Below are 17,776 nucleotides of genomic sequence, written 5' to 3'. Positions count from 1 at the left end.
TATTCCTCAAGGCTATATGAAGGAGTTGTTGCATTAAAATATCTCTTCAATCCACATATGAGAAATTTGAAACATAACCATATGAAACTTTCACATCTCTTAAAACATGTAAGAACATTTCTTGTTACGTGTTATTCAATATGAAACATGCAGGTGGTTTATATATTTTAATTAAGTAGTGCTTTATGTATTATTTAAATGTTATCGAAATGTGTCAATTTATTTGATAAGTAATGTAAACCGTAAAGGATGATATTTTGAGCTATTTTTTAAAAATAAATTAATGATTTTTTATTTTTTAAAATAAGCAAATTTTGAAAGGTGAGCAAAATAAGTAAAACAAAAGTGACAACTTTGTTATTTGAGATATTTTTTAATAAATCAAATATAATTTTATTTTTTTAAAATAAGAAATGTGAGCAAAATAAGTAAAACAAAAGTGAACTTTATTTTCGCCCAGAACTCAGGCAGTTTTGAAGTAAGAAAAGTCAGAAAAAACCATCTCCAAATCCTTCAAAATTAGGTACAAGACAATCAATTACACATGTCATTGGTGCTATTCCTAAAAAATGGGAAATTGGGGTTAGCTACTATTTTTTTTTTTCATAATTAGTGTTCCGGTCAATTTGCAAGCACACCATTAATTTCATGTGCACTTGCTACTAATAAATATATTGTCTAATTTTGGTTATTGAATCTTAGAAAGATAAAAATAAATTGGTTGTTGTTATTCATGATTCTCAACTCATTTCATTAACTATTAGATAAACTCATTTCATTAACTATTAAATAATCAGGGTTGTAATGATTGGTTGTTCGTTATTGTTTTGCTTCTCAGATTTGGAGCTTAATTGAGATCTTTTTAGTTAATTCAAATATAAGTTAGCTTTTGGAATTGAATTTGTCCATATATATATATATATATATATATATTCTTGAATGTATTATTAGTTGTCAAAATAGTATATTTTACCTTACAATATACGTACCCCTTTCATGTTGTGGTGATTATTGTTTGTTTCAAAAGGCACATATTTAAGTGAAGTAATAATAATCTTCTTTTTTTTTAGATTCTTCAATTAGTGTCTGATAATTATATTGAAGTTTGATTACTTTGACATTGGATGGTCCTACTTCTTATACTAATCTCCTATTTCGTTTAATGCGTAGAGATCTATTTTTCTTTGCACATCAAATATTTGATATAAGTCATGATCAACTTCTTAATAAAATGGTCCATTTATAAATATTAATGGGGATATATCTGTTTTATATCTTTTAAAAGCAGTGCATTCTTTTGATAAAGATATGAAAAACAGAAAATTATCTAAAAATAAATGAGATTTTATGAGATAGCTGAAATTTAATATCAGAAATAATGGTGTCATGAAAAGCTAAACATAAGTAATTGCTACAAAGTCCATTAACTTCTGAACATTTTGTTTTGTTTTAATTTATCACTCGGTGTTTGATATTTGTATTAAAATCAGACTAATTTGAATTCACATCGCATAAGGCCTCATTTGAGAAACACTCCCTGCCAAAAAAAAATTCATACTTAAATACTCTTTAGAGATTATATAACTGTAGCATAATTTGAAATTAGAGCAAAATATTTAATTAAAAGAAATTATTTATATAAACACGTTGCTTTAGCCTATTCAATCTTTTGATATCCTTAAAAACCTAATAATAGGGTTGGGCATTCGAACAGTTGGAATTGAATTTTAATTATTTTGTTTTATACCTTCACACAACATTGTGTTATACCAAATTCTTTAAATACGTTCATTTACTTACATAGAATTAAAGCATAACAAACACATAAAAAAACTCTTTTTCCAAGGAAATATGATCAAGCTTCCAAAAATAAGACTTTTCTCATGAAGATCTACAGCCAAGCACACTTATATGGAACCAAGTGAAAATCCAAGTTCACAAAGCAGTAATAGAATATGGTTGTTTTGAAGCTTCCTTTGACAAAATTTCAAATACACCTTAAAAAATCCATTTTTGAATGTTCACAAGAGCTTTTTGATCTCCCTTTACAAACCAAACTTAAAAACATTTCATCAACTAAACCTCTTCATGGCTAAATTGAACAGCATCCTCAAATTCCACTCTATGAAAGTTTGTGTATTGATGATGCTAACATCCACAATAAAGCTGAAAAATTCACTCAAACTCTATGGCCTCAAGGAAATCCTTCTTTTTGGTAAAACATTAATCTTATTATATAGCATGTCATTTTTAATTTATTGTTAGTATTTTAATTTGCATATGTGTTGCCAGTAAAACTATTCAGTCATATTCAGAGCAACTATCAGAATTAGACCAGATAGTAGATAAAATGATTTTAAAACAAATATGTATATGAAGTTTTGTTTTTGTACGTAGGCATGGGCAAATGGTCGATTGCATGCACCATATCATAGAGTGATGATGAGAGGAAAAGAAGCAAGGTACTCAATTGGTTTCTTTTCAACACCTAAGGTTGGATACATGGTAGAGGCACCAAAAGAGCTAGTAGATGAAGATCATCCTTTGCTCTTTAAGCCCTTTGATCATGTTGAGTACCTTACTTTCAGCTACCGTGCAGCTTTCAACAATACTAAAGAAGGCATGAGATGTGAATCTATTCTGAAGACCTATTGTGGGGTCTAAATTTTATTTACTTTAATTGTGTTTACTAGTAGAATAAATATGTATGCTCCATGAGTATATATTTATTGAAGAAATTAGAACAACTATTTATGCTATTATAAAATGGCAAAGATGTAAAATAATCTAAAAGACTAACAAATTCCTAACAAACTTTACACACCTATACAATTTCTAGAAGAAGCATCTAATCAAGGAATCTCGTGCTATGTACAAAAAATGTGATGAATTTCTTAATTGAGAATGATATATGAATATTGAGTCGATCTTGACTTTAGGCTTTAGGAGCAGCTTCAGAAACAGGTTTTGAGACGTTTTTGTTAAACAGTTGGTTAAATGCACTGCAGTGCACTAACAGAAAATGTACACCTGTCAGAGTCGCTTAAATTAATTAGTTCAATTTGTAATTCTATAAATAGTGTTCTGTAGATGTAAAACAGTTGAGTTTTAATATTCATTGTTCATGTGATTCAATACAGAACTTTCTCTTCTCTTCTTCTTCAATCAGTTCTTCTTAAACTAGCATTCTTCTCCATTAACCAACTGTAATTAGTTGGAATTCACTGAAGTTTACATGGTATCAGAGCGGTTTGGAGCAGATCTAGAATTTCATTTTGGGTTTTTTTGAACATAGATCGAGAGATTCTTCAATGGAGATCGAGGATGGATCGACGGATGAAACACATGGAAGAACTGGAGGAGTTGTATCGAGGGGAGGTTCGATGATTATAGATCACAATCACCCACTCTACTTGAGCTCTTCTGATGTTCCTGGAGCATTATCTGTTGGGATTCAATTGCTCGGCATGGAAAACTACACTTTGTGGAGTCGAGCGATGGAAATAGCATTATTAGGAAGAAACAAATTGGGTTTCGTGGATGGATCAGTTTCCAGGAGTGATTATGAAGGGGATTTGAAGAAGATTTGGGATCGATGTAATGCGATTGTAATTTCATGGCTTACATGCAATGTGAGAAAGGATCTGCTTAGTGGAATCTTATACGCGTCAAGTGCATACAAGGTTTGGTTTGATTTGAAGGAACGTTTCGATAAAGTGAATGGATCGAGACTCTATCAACTTCACAGAGGAATTTTCACATTAACACAGGGAATATCCACAGTTTCTTCTTATTACACAAAACTAAAGAGTCTATGGGATGAATATGACTCAATTCTGCCTCCCCCAGGGTGTGACTGTCACAAATCCAAGGAGTTGTTGAACAAATGCAATATCAGCGAATTTTGCAATTTTTGATGGGTCTAAATGAAAGCTACTCACAGGCAAGGGGACAGATCTTTATGATGAATAATTTGCCTAATGTAAACCAAGCATACGCAATGGTCATCCAAGATGAAAGTCAAAAGGGAATTGCAGAAGTTGTACATGATGGAATTGAATCAACAGCTTTGTCTACTTTAAGACAAACTGGATTCAAACAGTTTCAAAAGAAAGGATATAATAATCTCTATTGTGATTTCTGTAACATGAAAGGTCATACAAGGGATGGATGCTTCAAATTGATGAAATGTGAACATTGTCATGCGACAGAGCATGTTAAGAGCAATTGTTATCAACTGATTGGGTATCCTGCAGATTTCAAGTCAAAGAAGAAGGTTAATGCTGCTATAGGAGGGAAAGTGTGTGATGATCAAATAGTTACACAAGATCAGCTTATGCAGTTGATGAAAAAGGCCACACCAGAACAAATGACGCAGATGTTAAATGTATTAAACATGAATACTACAAACCAACCACATAGGAGTGCTCATATGGCAGGTAATTCTACGAAACTCATGAACTGGGTAGTAGATTCAGGGTGTACAGATCATATGATAAGAAGTAAACAGCACTTACATGATGAGATTATTGTGAGAAATGCAGGAAAAGTACAGCTACCAACAGGTGAATCAGCTTCCATTTCTCATATTGGAAGTGTTCATTTAAATGAAGGTGAAGTAATTAGGGATGTGTTATGTATCCCGGCATTCAAGTTTAATCTATTGTCAGTTTCAAAATGGAAAAAAGAATTAAACTGTTGTGTTTCTTTTTTTCCCATATGCTGCGTATTTCAGGACCTCTCATCTGGGAAGGTGAAGGGGATTGGTGATATAGAGGATGGTCTTTATGTACTAAAACCGCAAGGAATGCAACAAGGGAATGTGAATATAATCAGGACAATGTCTGCTGTTGAGAAAACCATTGATCCTGCTCTTTGGCATATGAGATTGGGACACATTCCTATGGGAATACTTAGAAGAATAAAGGTCTTCAATAATTGTAGTAGTCTTTCTTTGAAACAGTGTAGTATTTGTCCACAGGCTAGACAAACTAGAATTCCTTTTCCCATTAGCAACAGTAAAGCAGATGCTAATTTTGACTTGGTTCACATGGATGTTTGGGGCCCCTACAAGTTGCCTGCTCACAATGGGAAGAGGTACTTCCTCACTCTAGTTGATGATCATTCTAGGTGGACATGGGTTTTCTTACTTGCTCTAAAGTCTGATGTGATTGTAGTTCTGAAACAATTCCTATCAATGATAAAAACACAGTTTGGCAACATTGTGAAGGTGTTTAGATCTGATAATGGAGGTGAGTTCTTTAATACAAATTGTAGTGAATTGTTTACATCAAATGGAATATTGCACCAAAGTTCTTGTCCTCATACACCACAACAAAATGGTGTTGTAGAAAGAAAACACAGGCATGTTTTGGAGACTGCTAGAGCAATCAAAATACAAAGTAATCTTCCTGACAAATTCTGGGGGGAAATGTGTGAAGGCTGCAGTGTATATCATTAATAGAATTCCTCTTACTACAATAGGCAACAAGACACCTTATGAGCTACTTTATAATAAGCAACCTTCTCTGTCTCATCTTAGAGTAGTGGGATGTCTTTGTTTTGCTACAAATTTTTTAAAGGGAGATAAATTTGCACCCAGGGCAAGGGAGGCAGTTTTACTTGGATATGCAGCCACTCAAAAGGGATACAAATTATATGATATGAAGTCTAAGACTATATTTGTTAGTCGAGATGTTGTTTTTCATGAACAATTATTTCCATTTCAAGCACACAATATTGACACTGAAGAAGGCATGCACTTTCTTGATCTTGGAGGTACTGAAATGAATGGTGAATGTGAAACACCAACCACTACTACTACTGAGCATTCTAATGGTAAACCAAGTCACAGTGAGGTAACTTCATCTCCACCTTCATGTATGCTTGAGGAAGAACATGTGGAGGAGGAACATGTCACAGATGTACATGACCAGGTTGTATTAAGGAAGTCACATAGAACTGTCAGGCCTCCTATTTGGCAAGCAGATTATGTTCTACCTAGGAAAGCAACTAGAAACTGTTTATACTCTATTGGTGATGTTGTGGATTACAATAGCATTTCAGTTCCTTATAAGAGTTATTTGACAAGATTCTCACAAGAGCAAGAGCCTAAAACATATCATGAAGCAGTGAAAGATAACAGATGGATTGAAGCTATGCAAAGTGAAATTCAGGCCCTAGAATCATACATGGAAAATTGTACAGCTGCCTGTGGATAAGAAAGCCATAGGATGTAAGTGGGTGTACAAAATTAAGTACAATGCCAATGGAGAAGTAGAAAGATTTAAAGCTCGCCTAGTTGCCAAAGGATACAATCAGATAGAAGGATTAGATTATCAAGAAACTTTCTCTCCAGTAGTGAAGATGGTAACAGTCAGACTAGTGATATCTTTGGCTGCTGCACAAGGTTGGGGATTATATCAAATGGATGTTTTTAATGCATTTCTTCAAGGTGATTTGGATGAAGAAGTGTACATGGAAATGCCACTGGGGTTCAGTCATCAAAGCGGGAAAGGGAAGGTTTGCAAGCTGATAAAATCTCTATATGGACTCAAACAAGCTAGTAGACAATGGAACATCAAATAAACTAAAGCTCTAACTGATTTTGGTTTCAATTAGAGTCGTTTTGATTATTCATTATTCACCAAGCAACGAGGATCTAGTTTGGTTATTGTATTGGTCTATGTTGATGACCTGCTTATCACAGGGAATGATCACCAACTAATTTTGGAGACAAAAACAATGCTCAAAGATACTTTCAAGATCAAAGATTTGGGTGACTTAATGCATTTCTTAGGCATTGAATTTGCTAGGAATAAGGATGGAATTATAATGCACCAGAGAAAATATTGTCTTGAGTTGATTTCAGATATGGGATTATCAGGATCAAAGCCTATTAGAGCACCTATTGAGCTAAATCAGAAGCTTACCAGTGCTGAATTTGATCTGTATTTTCCTCAAGAATCCAAGACTGACAAGTTGTTGAAGGATCCTAGTGTATATCAAAAGTTAGTAGCCAGACTTTTATACTTGACAAGTTGTCATTCTCAACACTTCGCATTTGTTATTGTATAACCGATATAGAGCGAATTGAGGTGTCACCAATACGAGCAAATTCCAGAATTTTATGTATTTGATGCTATTTAAAAAAGAAAATCAATCATATTTGGTAATAATCCAGATAATTTCATGATCCAACCCAACTACCCAAGCCTATCCCCAATTAATTTGTTATTTTAATTTTGAGTTCAGTAGTTGCGCTAGCTAATTATGACTCGTATCCATCATCTCAAGCTCCAAACGACCTAATTTTCATTTATTTATTTTTATTTTTATTTTTATTTTATGTTTGTTTTGCTTGCTACAGCCAGTAACAAATCGATGTAATCTTTATCTTTTTTTATGTTGTTTTTGAAAAAATCATTTTAAAAATATCGAACCAAATCGAGTTATACTTGAAATAAAAAAATCTAACCAAATTAATTTGATATGATATTCAATGCACACTTTTTGCTTAATCGAAAAGTGAAAAGTTGAATTTAAGCTTGACAACGGAGATAAAATGATAGAAAATAATAAAATAATAAAAAATTATCAAACCTCTCGATAAAGTATTGATATGTCATTTTTATTTTTCACAAATCAGTTATATTCAACAAAATTTTAAATAACAGAACTATAACTTCATACACCTTAAAGTTCATATGACGAAAAGAGATATTTTTAATAAATAATAAAGAATCAATTATTCATCACCAATAAGTCGTTGTAGTATAGTGGTAAGTATTCCCGCCTGTCACGCGGGTGACCCGGGTTCGATCCCCGGCAACGGCGATTTTTTTTTCTTTTTTCCTGGCTTGTGCATAATGTAATAAAGGCGACAAAAACAAATAGTACGATTGTTTCTCTACCTATTGTTTTTTCTATTTTCTAGATTCGAAATATACAACTACGGTACAAATTAAATAAATTAGCTTTGTACATATAATATAATTTTCTTGATCCTTTGGTCTCCGCCTCTTTTGATATAAACTTAGTTGAGCTCAATACATATTGTAATTTATTATGTGTATAAGCACTAAAATTATTCAGTCATATTCAGAACAACTGTTAGACCAAAATAAAAAAGATGATTTTGGATAGTTTAGGTGTTTAAGAGTATATGGGTGAGCATATGAATTTGACCAATTACCTTCTTCGAGTGATGAATTATGAAAAGTACATGGGTGACAAGAACATTGTTACCATATTATATCAAAATCGGGTGAGTAATCTTGAAGTTTTGACAAAAGATGTATAGTGGATTAATGTTAATTTACGCTAGACAATTTCATTATCATGATCGAAGATTTTTTATATAAAATTTCTTCCAACTCATCAAAGGTATTTAAGGTTTGATTATTCTTTGTCTCGATTCATTTAATAATGTATATACGATATTTGGAAGAAAAAAATTGTATATGACATATTTTATTTACGTGACTTTATCATTTATTAAAAATAAAATGAGAAGTTTAACATAAAATTATGTCTAAATAAAGAAATATGAACATTCTTTTGGATCATACTGCAAAAAACATAATGTCATATGAGTTGCACATACCAAGTATATATCTATTTATCCATAAAATATATTTTTTTTGACTTGTATACAAATTATATAATTTTTTTCGTCAAAAAATGTCAACAAGCTACCCTTCCGTTGATATTACTCCACCAAACTGTAGTTTTTTTATATGTATCAAATTATTTTAACGAGTTGTGGCTTAGCTTTGTAACTAATCTCATATTTTAGGTCATTAAGTACAAACTGGGAATACTTGCAATTTTTCTGCAATGACTTATTGTTGTTTTCTTAATTATGTGTTTAATATAGTAAATTTAATTAGCTTTCTTTCTCTTCAAGTGTAATGATAATTTATTTGTGATGATAAACATGACACACTTCTATTTTATCTTGCCATCTATTACGAGTGGAAATGTGTACTAGTATTTTTTTTTAAGTTTTCAACCCAATGTTAGATATTATTTTAGGGTTTAATTAATTTAAATTTATAATAATTTCCTTTCATTATCCCCTTTTATTTAGAAAAAATAAAATGAGTCGAATCTGAATCGATTCACATAAACGATTTCTTTGTCGTTAAATTTGACCGGAAGAATTTAAAAAATAGCTATTTTAAGTAATTTATTAATAATTTGAATTATGTTATGATTCAATATCAAATACATCGACAAGTAATTATGTACATTTAAATATTGATAAAACAATTAATTTTAATTATTCAATGTTCGGATCTAAAAATAATATAAAAAATTATTCAAAACTTACATTCGGATGAGGACTTATATTCCAAGTATTTTACCGTTATATTATTTGCTTGCTCATGAGTTGCTTTATTATTATTATTTATTCAAAATAGTTGCAAGTTGGAGTTGCCTTACACGCATACAAAAACTTGATTTTCTTCACAACACACTCAGATCTATCATTTTTTATTTTTTGTCAAATGGCTATCAACAACTCATTAGAGAATAATCTTCAGCTGAATGAAGTAATTGTAGCGATGGTTCCATGGCCTGAACATGGCCATCTCAATCCACTGTTTCTCCTTTCTCGCTTCATTGCTTCACACAACATTCCTGTACACTTCCTCTGCCTCACTGCTCGAAACCATGATTTGAAGAATCGCCTTCAAGGTGTTCGACGAAATGCCACTTGTGAAAATTTGCATTTCTGTGACCTCTCAGTACCTAAAAGTAATGAGGCAGAAAGTGATAAAGATTTGTTGTTGAAAAAGCTAGGGAAGTCTATTTGCGAAAAATGCCATATACTCTCGAAAAATACGAAAAGATTGGTCATCGTTCATGATTGTTTGATGATAACTTATATAAAGGATCTGGATTCAATACCCAACATCAAGTGTTATTCTTTCCACTCCATTTCATCTTTCGTTAGCTATTCGACTTTACGACAAGTTGTTCATATAGTTGATGAAGATCAAGACAAGTTGATTCAGGAACTAGGCGATGAGTTTCCAACGGTGGAGAGCACTTTTGGGCCACATCTGGAGGAGTATATACAAGAAGAACGTGAATGGAAGCTAAATTCAGGGGTTGTCATGAACTCCTTCAGAGAATTCGAAGGCAAGTATCTTGATTCACTTGCCATTCATGCAGAGGATAATATGCCAGTGTGGTGTCTTGGTCCATTTCACATGCTGCTCCAATCATCAGTTGTTTCGTGCAATAGGAGTGTTCGACATGTGTCCCTGGAATTTCTCGACAAGCAAGATGCTATCTCTGTTATATTCGTGTCATTTGGAACAACCACTACATTGTCACAAGAGCAAGTCAATGAGGTCGCTCTTGGTTTAGAACAGAGCAACTATAAATTTATATGGGTAGTAAGAGATGCAGATGACAAAAGGTTGGACGCGGAGAATAATTCCGAGAGGAAAGATGGGAGGGTTGTATTACCTGAAGGGTTCGAGAAAAGAGTGGAAGGAAGAGGAATCGTGGTGAGAAATTGGGCGCCACAATTGGAAATCCTGGGACATACGTCAACAGGAGGATTTATGAGTCACTGCGGATGGAACTCTTGTTTGGAAAGTATTAGCATGGGAGTTCCCATAGCATCTTGGCCTGTCCATGTTGACCAGCCTTATAACACTGTGTTCATAACAAACGTGTTGAAGATTGGAATCTCTGTGTGGAAATGGAGTCGCAGAGAGGAAATAGTACCAGCTGCAGCAATTGAGAAAGCTGTCAAGACGTTGATGAGTACACCAGAAGGAGAGGAGATGAGGCAAAGGGCGGTGGAGTTGAGTAATAAGATCAAAAACTCTGTTAGCCATGGAGGACTTGCGCGCAAGGAGATGGAATCTTTCATATCTAACATTACCAATAACTAAATTCTATTGTGAATCTCAAAATGGTATGTTGTATTTGGCTTTGTTAAAACTCTCATATTCGATTATATTATTTGTAATGTTACCTCTGGGAATAAGATCTTTTCTTGGGGTGTGTTTTGTACGTACGAAAATATTTTTTGGAAAATGCTTTTTAATTTTTTCATGTTTGATTGGAACAAAAGTTTTGAAAAAAACTTTCCAAATCAAATTATTTTCGTCAAAACTAAGGAAAATGACTTTCCTTCAAAAGTTAAGGAAAACATTTTCCAAAACTCTCATCCAACTTCAAATTATATTTTTTTAAAAATTACATCAATTTCTAAAAAATATTTTAAATTTTATTTTTTCACCCTAAATTTCAATTTCAAAATTTATTTTCTTACTCCAGTTAAAGTAAAAGATATTTTTTATTCACATATCAAACACTAAAGATCATATTCTAAAAATATTTTTTATTTACCATAGGAAAATATTTATTTACCATAGGAAAATATTTTCCTTCGTACCAAACACATCCTTAATCTCCAAAATTTTGTACTTGAATGATGAATTATATATATTTTAACAGGGTGTTAATACTTTTTTCAAATTCAAATACAACATCTTTATCATTCAAATATACATTTAAATTCAGAATGTTAATCTTAATGAAAACAAATAAGGACGGATCCATCCAGCATTACTCAAGTTGTTAACAGGTTTAGCATAGAGTGGAGCCAAAGATTTTCATATCCGTCCCACTTGAACAGATGTGGACCGCTTTAGCAACTTCAGCTTTTCTCTGGAGATATCAGTAGCACTGGCACCCCCTACTTTGCGGAAGGCAAAGAGCCAAGTTAAGAGCAAAGATTAAATGGAGTATGGAGTTTAAACGGTATAAAATATTAACAAAAATTTTAAAATGGTATATAAAATTTTATATTAATCAATACGGCAAAGTCGTTGCATCAACAGCGATTTACTTCCCCGGAAAAAGGCAGCGATTTTGCAAAATGTGAATTTTTTTTAAAAAAATGAAATCGCTACCTAGGCAGTGATTTTAATTTTTTTTTTAAAAGTCGCTGCCTAGACAGCGATTTTTAATTTAATTTTATTTTTTAAATGTGGAAGTCGCTGCTTGGCAGCGACTTCTATAAAAAAAAATTTATAATTTTTTTTTTTAAAAAAACCGCTGCCTAGGCAGCGATTTATAAATTTTATAAATTTTTTTTTTAAAAAAAAATCTTAAATTTTTTTTTAAAAAATAAAAATTATAAAAGTCGCTGCCTGGGTAGCGACTTTCACATTTCAATTTTTTTTTAAAATCGCTGCCTAGGTAGCGATTTTTCTTATTTATTTTTTTAAAAAAATTAAAAATTATAAATCGCTGCCTAGGTAGCGATTTAAAAAAAAAATAATTTAAAATCGCTGCCTAGGTAGCAATTTCATTTTTTTTAAAAAAAAATTCACATTTTGCAAAATCGCTGCCTCTGCACGCGATTTTGCTTTTTCCAGTGGAGTAAATCGCTATTTATGCAGCGATTTTGCCGTTTTGGTTAATATAAAATTTTATATACCGTCTTGAAATCTTTGTTAATATTTTTTACTCTTTAGGCTCCGAACTCAGATTAAATGGGTAATGTGTGGTTTATATGCATTTTAATAAACTCTGTTGGAACTCGTTTTGAGGCTCGTCCTAAGGCGGGGCTCTAGCAGAATGTTTTGAGATTCAAATGTGAAATAAAATTCGGTAAGATTTACGTCTTAAGTGTTCCGATTGTAGATTTACAAACGTTCAACCTCCAACGCTTAAGGCTCGCTTAACATATCTTACATAAATTACGTGCTAATGCTAAAATATTTAGTTAACATTGTTGACTCTCATAATTATTGAATAATTGAATGATACGTATTAATTTTAATTCATAGAGATAAGAAGATTGAGAATAACTCAAATAATAAATTTTAGTATCACATTTTTCCTATTTGGTAACAATGTGAAAATAATGACATGCATTTTTTTTTAAAGGTACATAGCAAAATTTTATCTTTTTCACTTATCACTGCTCTTCATAGTTTTGTCACATGTTTGATAATTATTATATTTTATCTAGCTATTTTAAAATTAAATTTATTTTAATTATCACATGTTACATAATTATTATATTTTATCTAGCTTTTGAAAAGTAATTTTATTTTAATTAATAATGGAGTGATGTTTTTATTATACTATTAGTAAGGTTATTAATTATTTTCTTTTAGAAGATAAATAGTATAGTATGATAAAAAAGTATTTTTAACAAATAATAATTCTCTTATTAATAAAAATTTAAAATATTAAATTATTTATACTTGTGTAATTAATTATCTATTTTCTAATAATTTATGTGACCCCATATATATAATTACAAGCCACCTTTTAAAATATTGGTCAGCATATAATGCTGGGCATATACAACCAACAATGGCGGGTCCTTCCGTCAATCAATCAACAAAGTTTGGCGGGTCCTTTTATCAATCAATCAACCAAACACTCCAGTCCGTGTGCATTGACATTGCTATCAACATTTGTTTCATTTTCAATTCTCAGATTTTTTTTGGTCAATGGCTATCGACAACTCATCAGTGCTCAATGAAGTCACAGTAGCGATGGTTCCATGGCCTGAACATGGCCATCTCAATCCACTGTTTCTCCTTTCTCGCTTCATTGCTTCACACAACATTCCTGTACACTTCCTCTGCCTCACTGCTAGAAACCACGATTTGAAGAAACGCCTTCAAGGTGTTCGACGAAACGCCACTGTCGAAAATTTGCATTTCTGTGACCTCTCAGTACCTACAACTGAGACAGTAAGTGATAAAGATTTATTGTTGGAAAATCTAGGGAAGTCTATTTGTGAAAAATGTCATCTACTCTCCAAAAATACTGGTAAAAGATTGGTCGTCATTCATGATTGTTTGATGATAACTTATATAAGTGATCTGGATTCAATACCCAACATCAAGTGTTATTCTTTTCACTGCTTTTCATCTTTCGTTAGGTATTCGACTACCCGACAAGTTCTTCATATAGTTGATGAAGATCAGGACAAATTGATTCAGGAACTAGGCGATGAGTTTCCAACGGTGGAGAGTACTTTTGGGCCACATATGGAAGAGTATATACAAGAAGAACGTGAATGGAAGCTAAATTCAGGAGCTGTCTTGAACTCCTTCAGAGAATTCGAAGACAAGTATCTTCATTCATTTGCCATTCATACAGAGGATAATTCGCCAGTGTGGTGTCTTGGTCCATTTCACATGCTGCTCGAATCATCAGTTGACTTGTACAATAAGAGTGCGTCCCTGGAATTTCTCGACAAGCAAGAGGTTAACTCGGTAATATTCGTGTCATTTGGGACAACCACTACATTTTCACAAGAGCAAGCCAATGAGCTCGCACTTGGTTTAGAACAGAGCAACCATAAATTTATATGGGTAATAAGAGAGGCAGATGATAAAAGGTTGGACGCGGAGGATAATTCCGAGGGGAAAGATGGGAAGGTTGTATTGCCAGAAGGATTTGAAGAAAGAGTGGAAGGAAGAGGAATGGTTGTTAGAAATTGGGCGCCTCAATTGGAAATTTTGGGACATCGATCAACAGGTGGGTTTATGAGTCACTGCGGATGGAACTCTTGTTTGGAAAGTATTAGCATGGGAGTTCCCATAGCATCTTGGCCTGTCCATGTTGACCAGCCTTATAACAGAGTGTTCATAACAAACGTGTTGAAGATTGGAATCTCCGTGTGGAAATGGAGTCGCAGAGAGGAAACAGTACCAGCTGCAGCAATTGAGAAAGCTGTCAAGACGTTGATGGGTACGCCAGAAGGAGAAGAGATGAGGCAAAGGGCGGTGGAGTTGAGTAATAAGATCAAAAACTCTGTTAGCCATGGAGGACTTGCACGCAAAGAAATGGAATCTTTCATATCTAATATTACCAATAACTAAATTCCACTGTGTATCTCAAAATGTTATGCTGTATTTGGCTTTGGTAATGTTCTCATATTCTATTATGTAAACTTTGGGAATAAGATCTTTGTAATGTATAAATACTATATATATCCATAATGTTTATGATACATGTATACCTTCAAAAAGTTTGGATGCACACATACTGTTTATATGTTATAGTGTATATACAATGTATCAGAGTGTATATAATGATACTGGATGCGCACACAGTGTATACTATGTTTTGAAAGAAAAAAATATTGCTATGTTTCCTTAAAATGGTAAATAATTGTTTTCACATAAAAGAAAGGGCACTAATATAGTTACTTATGAAACTTTTCCCTATTTTCAAATCACACCAATTTAGCCCATCTTGTATGTAAATTTGAAATATATAGGAAAACGACAATAATTCCAATTGTCGGAAAAAGCTTGAGAACTCATATATTTAAATTCTTGACAAATTAACGCTTGAAGTTTGTCGGGATTATATTTAGAAATTGTAGTTAAAAATTGAAACAATTTGATAGACTGATGATTTTGATCCATTTTAAATAGAATTCCGTGGGTTGGAGTTTGTAGGAGACAAAACTCAATAACGGGATGAGTTTGTATAATAATATAAAAGTATGTATAAACACCTTTTACACACTATTGTACATTATTATACAAAGTTGATACATCATTTCCGGTAAATGTATCATATTTCATATTGGGTATATACACATTATTGCAGAAAAAAAAGTTTTGTGGGGAAATAAACTGAAAATATAACTACGTGGGTGTAACAAATGAGTATTTTACACGGGAACTAACTATTAAAACATAAAATGTACATTACATACGAGTATGTATATATATCCCATTCAGTGCATTAAAGTTCGGACTAAATCTAAACCGCACACTATATGGTCAATTCGGAGGTGACGCTCCAACAGATTTTCATCATAGACAAGGCTCGAATCTGAGACCCCTAATTAAGGGTGGAACAATTATATTACTGCAGCACTCTGAGAAAAGAAATTCCTGTGTTTAGGTCCCTACTAAGCAGAATTCGTAAACAATGCAAAGGCTCTTTGAAGACTTTTTCAAAAGTTTTTAGTAAAAAAAGCAAAAACATTTCTCAACGCCCTTACGAAATAGTGATGAGTTAAACTACTCGTGTTGACATGGAAGTCAGCCCGATAAAATGATTCCATTCTGCTACTATGACCTATGTTGGAAAAAGACTATCTAATTCGCTTAATTTCTGAAGAATACTTTACACTCCCTCAATTTTAATTACTTGAAGTAGCCATGGAGTGCTAATGTGCAAACAAATCATACATAATGTGTTAATATTGAGGTGGGACGGAGTATAATAATATTCCCTCTAACTCAAACTAAGTGTTATTTTAAAAAAAAGAACTGATTAAAATGAAATATCACTTTAGAAGTTCAAGACAAAAAATAATAACAATTGTTTACTCTTATTATAAAGAATTTATTCTTCTTAATAGTGCTCAATTCTCAAATTTAAAATTGGTGCAAATAATAATTTCGCTTTACATAATATTAACTGAATTAACAGTTAAATACTTATAAATATTTAATAAATTTCATAAGAAATATATAAGATTTAGACAAAAAAAAATATTAATGAAAATCTACGTATCAACATTGGATTTGGCTGTAACGTTTGGCAAAAGCTAATAAATTTTAAACATGTAAATTGAGAATCATGAAAATTTATAAAAGCAATAATTAAAAGGAAAATTAATACAATAAAGTATATACAATGAATTTTGGGATGCCTAGTAATTGTACGATATGCAATAAAATTTTTGGATGCCTAGTAATAGTTGCAAGTGGATGAATGACTAGAGGTTAAATAATTCTAATAGTATATATATATATATTAATCCCCAATTTTCAAAATGAAACTAAGCTTGTTGATTATAACTATCTAGCTAACCAAATGCATTTCATCTATTCAACTTCAATCACTTCATCTATCAACTAGTTGCATTGTAGCTTGGATTCTCTTGTTCCTTATCATTTCGGATGATCTTTAAAATACTTCTTCAATCTGTTCACTTTTACTTATTTACTTTAAATTATATATATATATATATATATATATATATATATATATATATATATATATATATATATATATATATATATATATATATATATATATATATACCTAAAATTTCATTATTAAGTGATGTTTAATCTCAGGAAATAAGTAACTAATATTAAAATAAATATAATCATGGACAAAATAATAATACGTGGTCTGTTTGATATGAAGCAAATCGTTTTTCAAAAAACATTTTTTAGAAAATCAAAATGAATTTTTACTTATTTCTTGTGCTTTTTATACAAGTAAAAAATAGTATCCTACAATCATTTGGTATCTAAAACCAAACTATGAGAATAGATAGGGGAGGGGGTTGGTCGCGCAGGGTGGTGGTGGTGGTGATTGTGAGGATAACGAGGAGGAGACAATGCAATTTGTTTCCTAAATTTTTAAAAAAGTCATTTTTTTTTATTTTCGCGCTCGTTTTTCAAATTTTTTTGACTAATTAAATATGAGAAAATAGAAAATCATGAAGTGTTGTTTAGAAAAGTGATGAATAAATCAAAAATATATTTTTAATATTGTGAAATATGGACAAGTAAAAGTAACTAAAGTAAGCATTGAACGACCCAACTGGATCATGAATAGCAATAAAATGATTATTTTTTAGTGACTCTTTCACTGTGAATGTATTTAGTTAAAGTTCGGAAATTGACTATTTCAATTTTCCTTTGGAGACATCCAATAAAATTAGAACAATATAAAGAAGATTAGCATGATCCATGCGTAATAATAACACACAAATCTAGAAATGGTCCAAATATCT

The 17,776-nt window shown here is 31.9% G+C and overlaps 2 protein-coding genes, 2 non-coding genes and 1 pseudogene across 4 annotated transcripts; all 5 read left to right on the top strand.

Moving 5' to 3' along the window:
- The first annotated feature begins 569 nt into the window (after positions 1-569).
- Positions 570-7,178, top strand: LOC101267418 (probable 2-oxoglutarate-dependent dioxygenase AOP1.2; annotated as a pseudogene).
- Positions 7,179-7,764: 586 nt separating this feature from the next.
- On the top strand, positions 7,765-7,836 carry TRNAD-GUC (transfer RNA aspartic acid (anticodon GUC)). The gene has a single exon. It is a non-coding gene; the product is annotated as a tRNA-Asp (tRNA).
- Positions 7,837-9,354: 1,518 nt separating this feature from the next.
- Positions 9,355-11,888, top strand: LOC101265039 (zeatin O-glucosyltransferase). Its single transcript, XM_019214155.3, has 2 exons — positions 9,355-10,939; positions 11,615-11,888. The coding sequence occupies exon 1, from the start codon at positions 9,513-9,515 to the stop codon at positions 10,914-10,916; it is 1,404 nt and encodes a 467-aa protein (XP_019069700.1). The 5' UTR covers positions 9,355-9,512; the 3' UTR covers positions 10,917-10,939; positions 11,615-11,888.
- A 701-nt stretch (positions 11,889-12,589) lies between these two features.
- LOC101261904 (zeatin O-glucosyltransferase-like) lies at positions 12,590-15,031 on the top strand. Its single transcript, XM_004253329.5, has one exon. It carries the CDS (start codon positions 13,500-13,502, stop codon positions 14,880-14,882), a length of 1,383 nt encoding a protein of 460 aa, XP_004253377.1. The 5' UTR covers positions 12,590-13,499; the 3' UTR covers positions 14,883-15,031.
- Positions 15,032-17,674: 2,643 nt separating this feature from the next.
- LOC112939980 (U6 spliceosomal RNA) lies at positions 17,675-17,776 on the top strand. Its single transcript, XR_003247343.1, has one exon. It is a non-coding gene; the product is annotated as a U6 spliceosomal RNA (small nuclear RNA).

The sequence above is a fragment of the Solanum lycopersicum genome, chromosome 6 (genome assembly GCF_036512215.1).
Source record: "Solanum lycopersicum chromosome 6, SLM_r2.1".
Lineage (NCBI taxonomy): Eukaryota > Viridiplantae > Streptophyta > Magnoliopsida > Solanales > Solanaceae > Solanum > Solanum lycopersicum.
This window is presented reverse-complemented; position numbering and strand designations above follow the sequence as displayed.

Bases quoted from the DNA above. Each gene is read 5' to 3' on its own strand.
- LOC101261904 (XM_004253329.5), top strand. From the start codon at position 13,500: ATGGCTATCGACAACTCATCAGTGCTCAATGAAGTCACAGTAGCGATG.
- LOC101265039 (XM_019214155.3), top strand. From the start codon at position 9,513: ATGGCTATCAACAACTCATTAGAGAATAATCTTCAGCTGAATGAAGTA.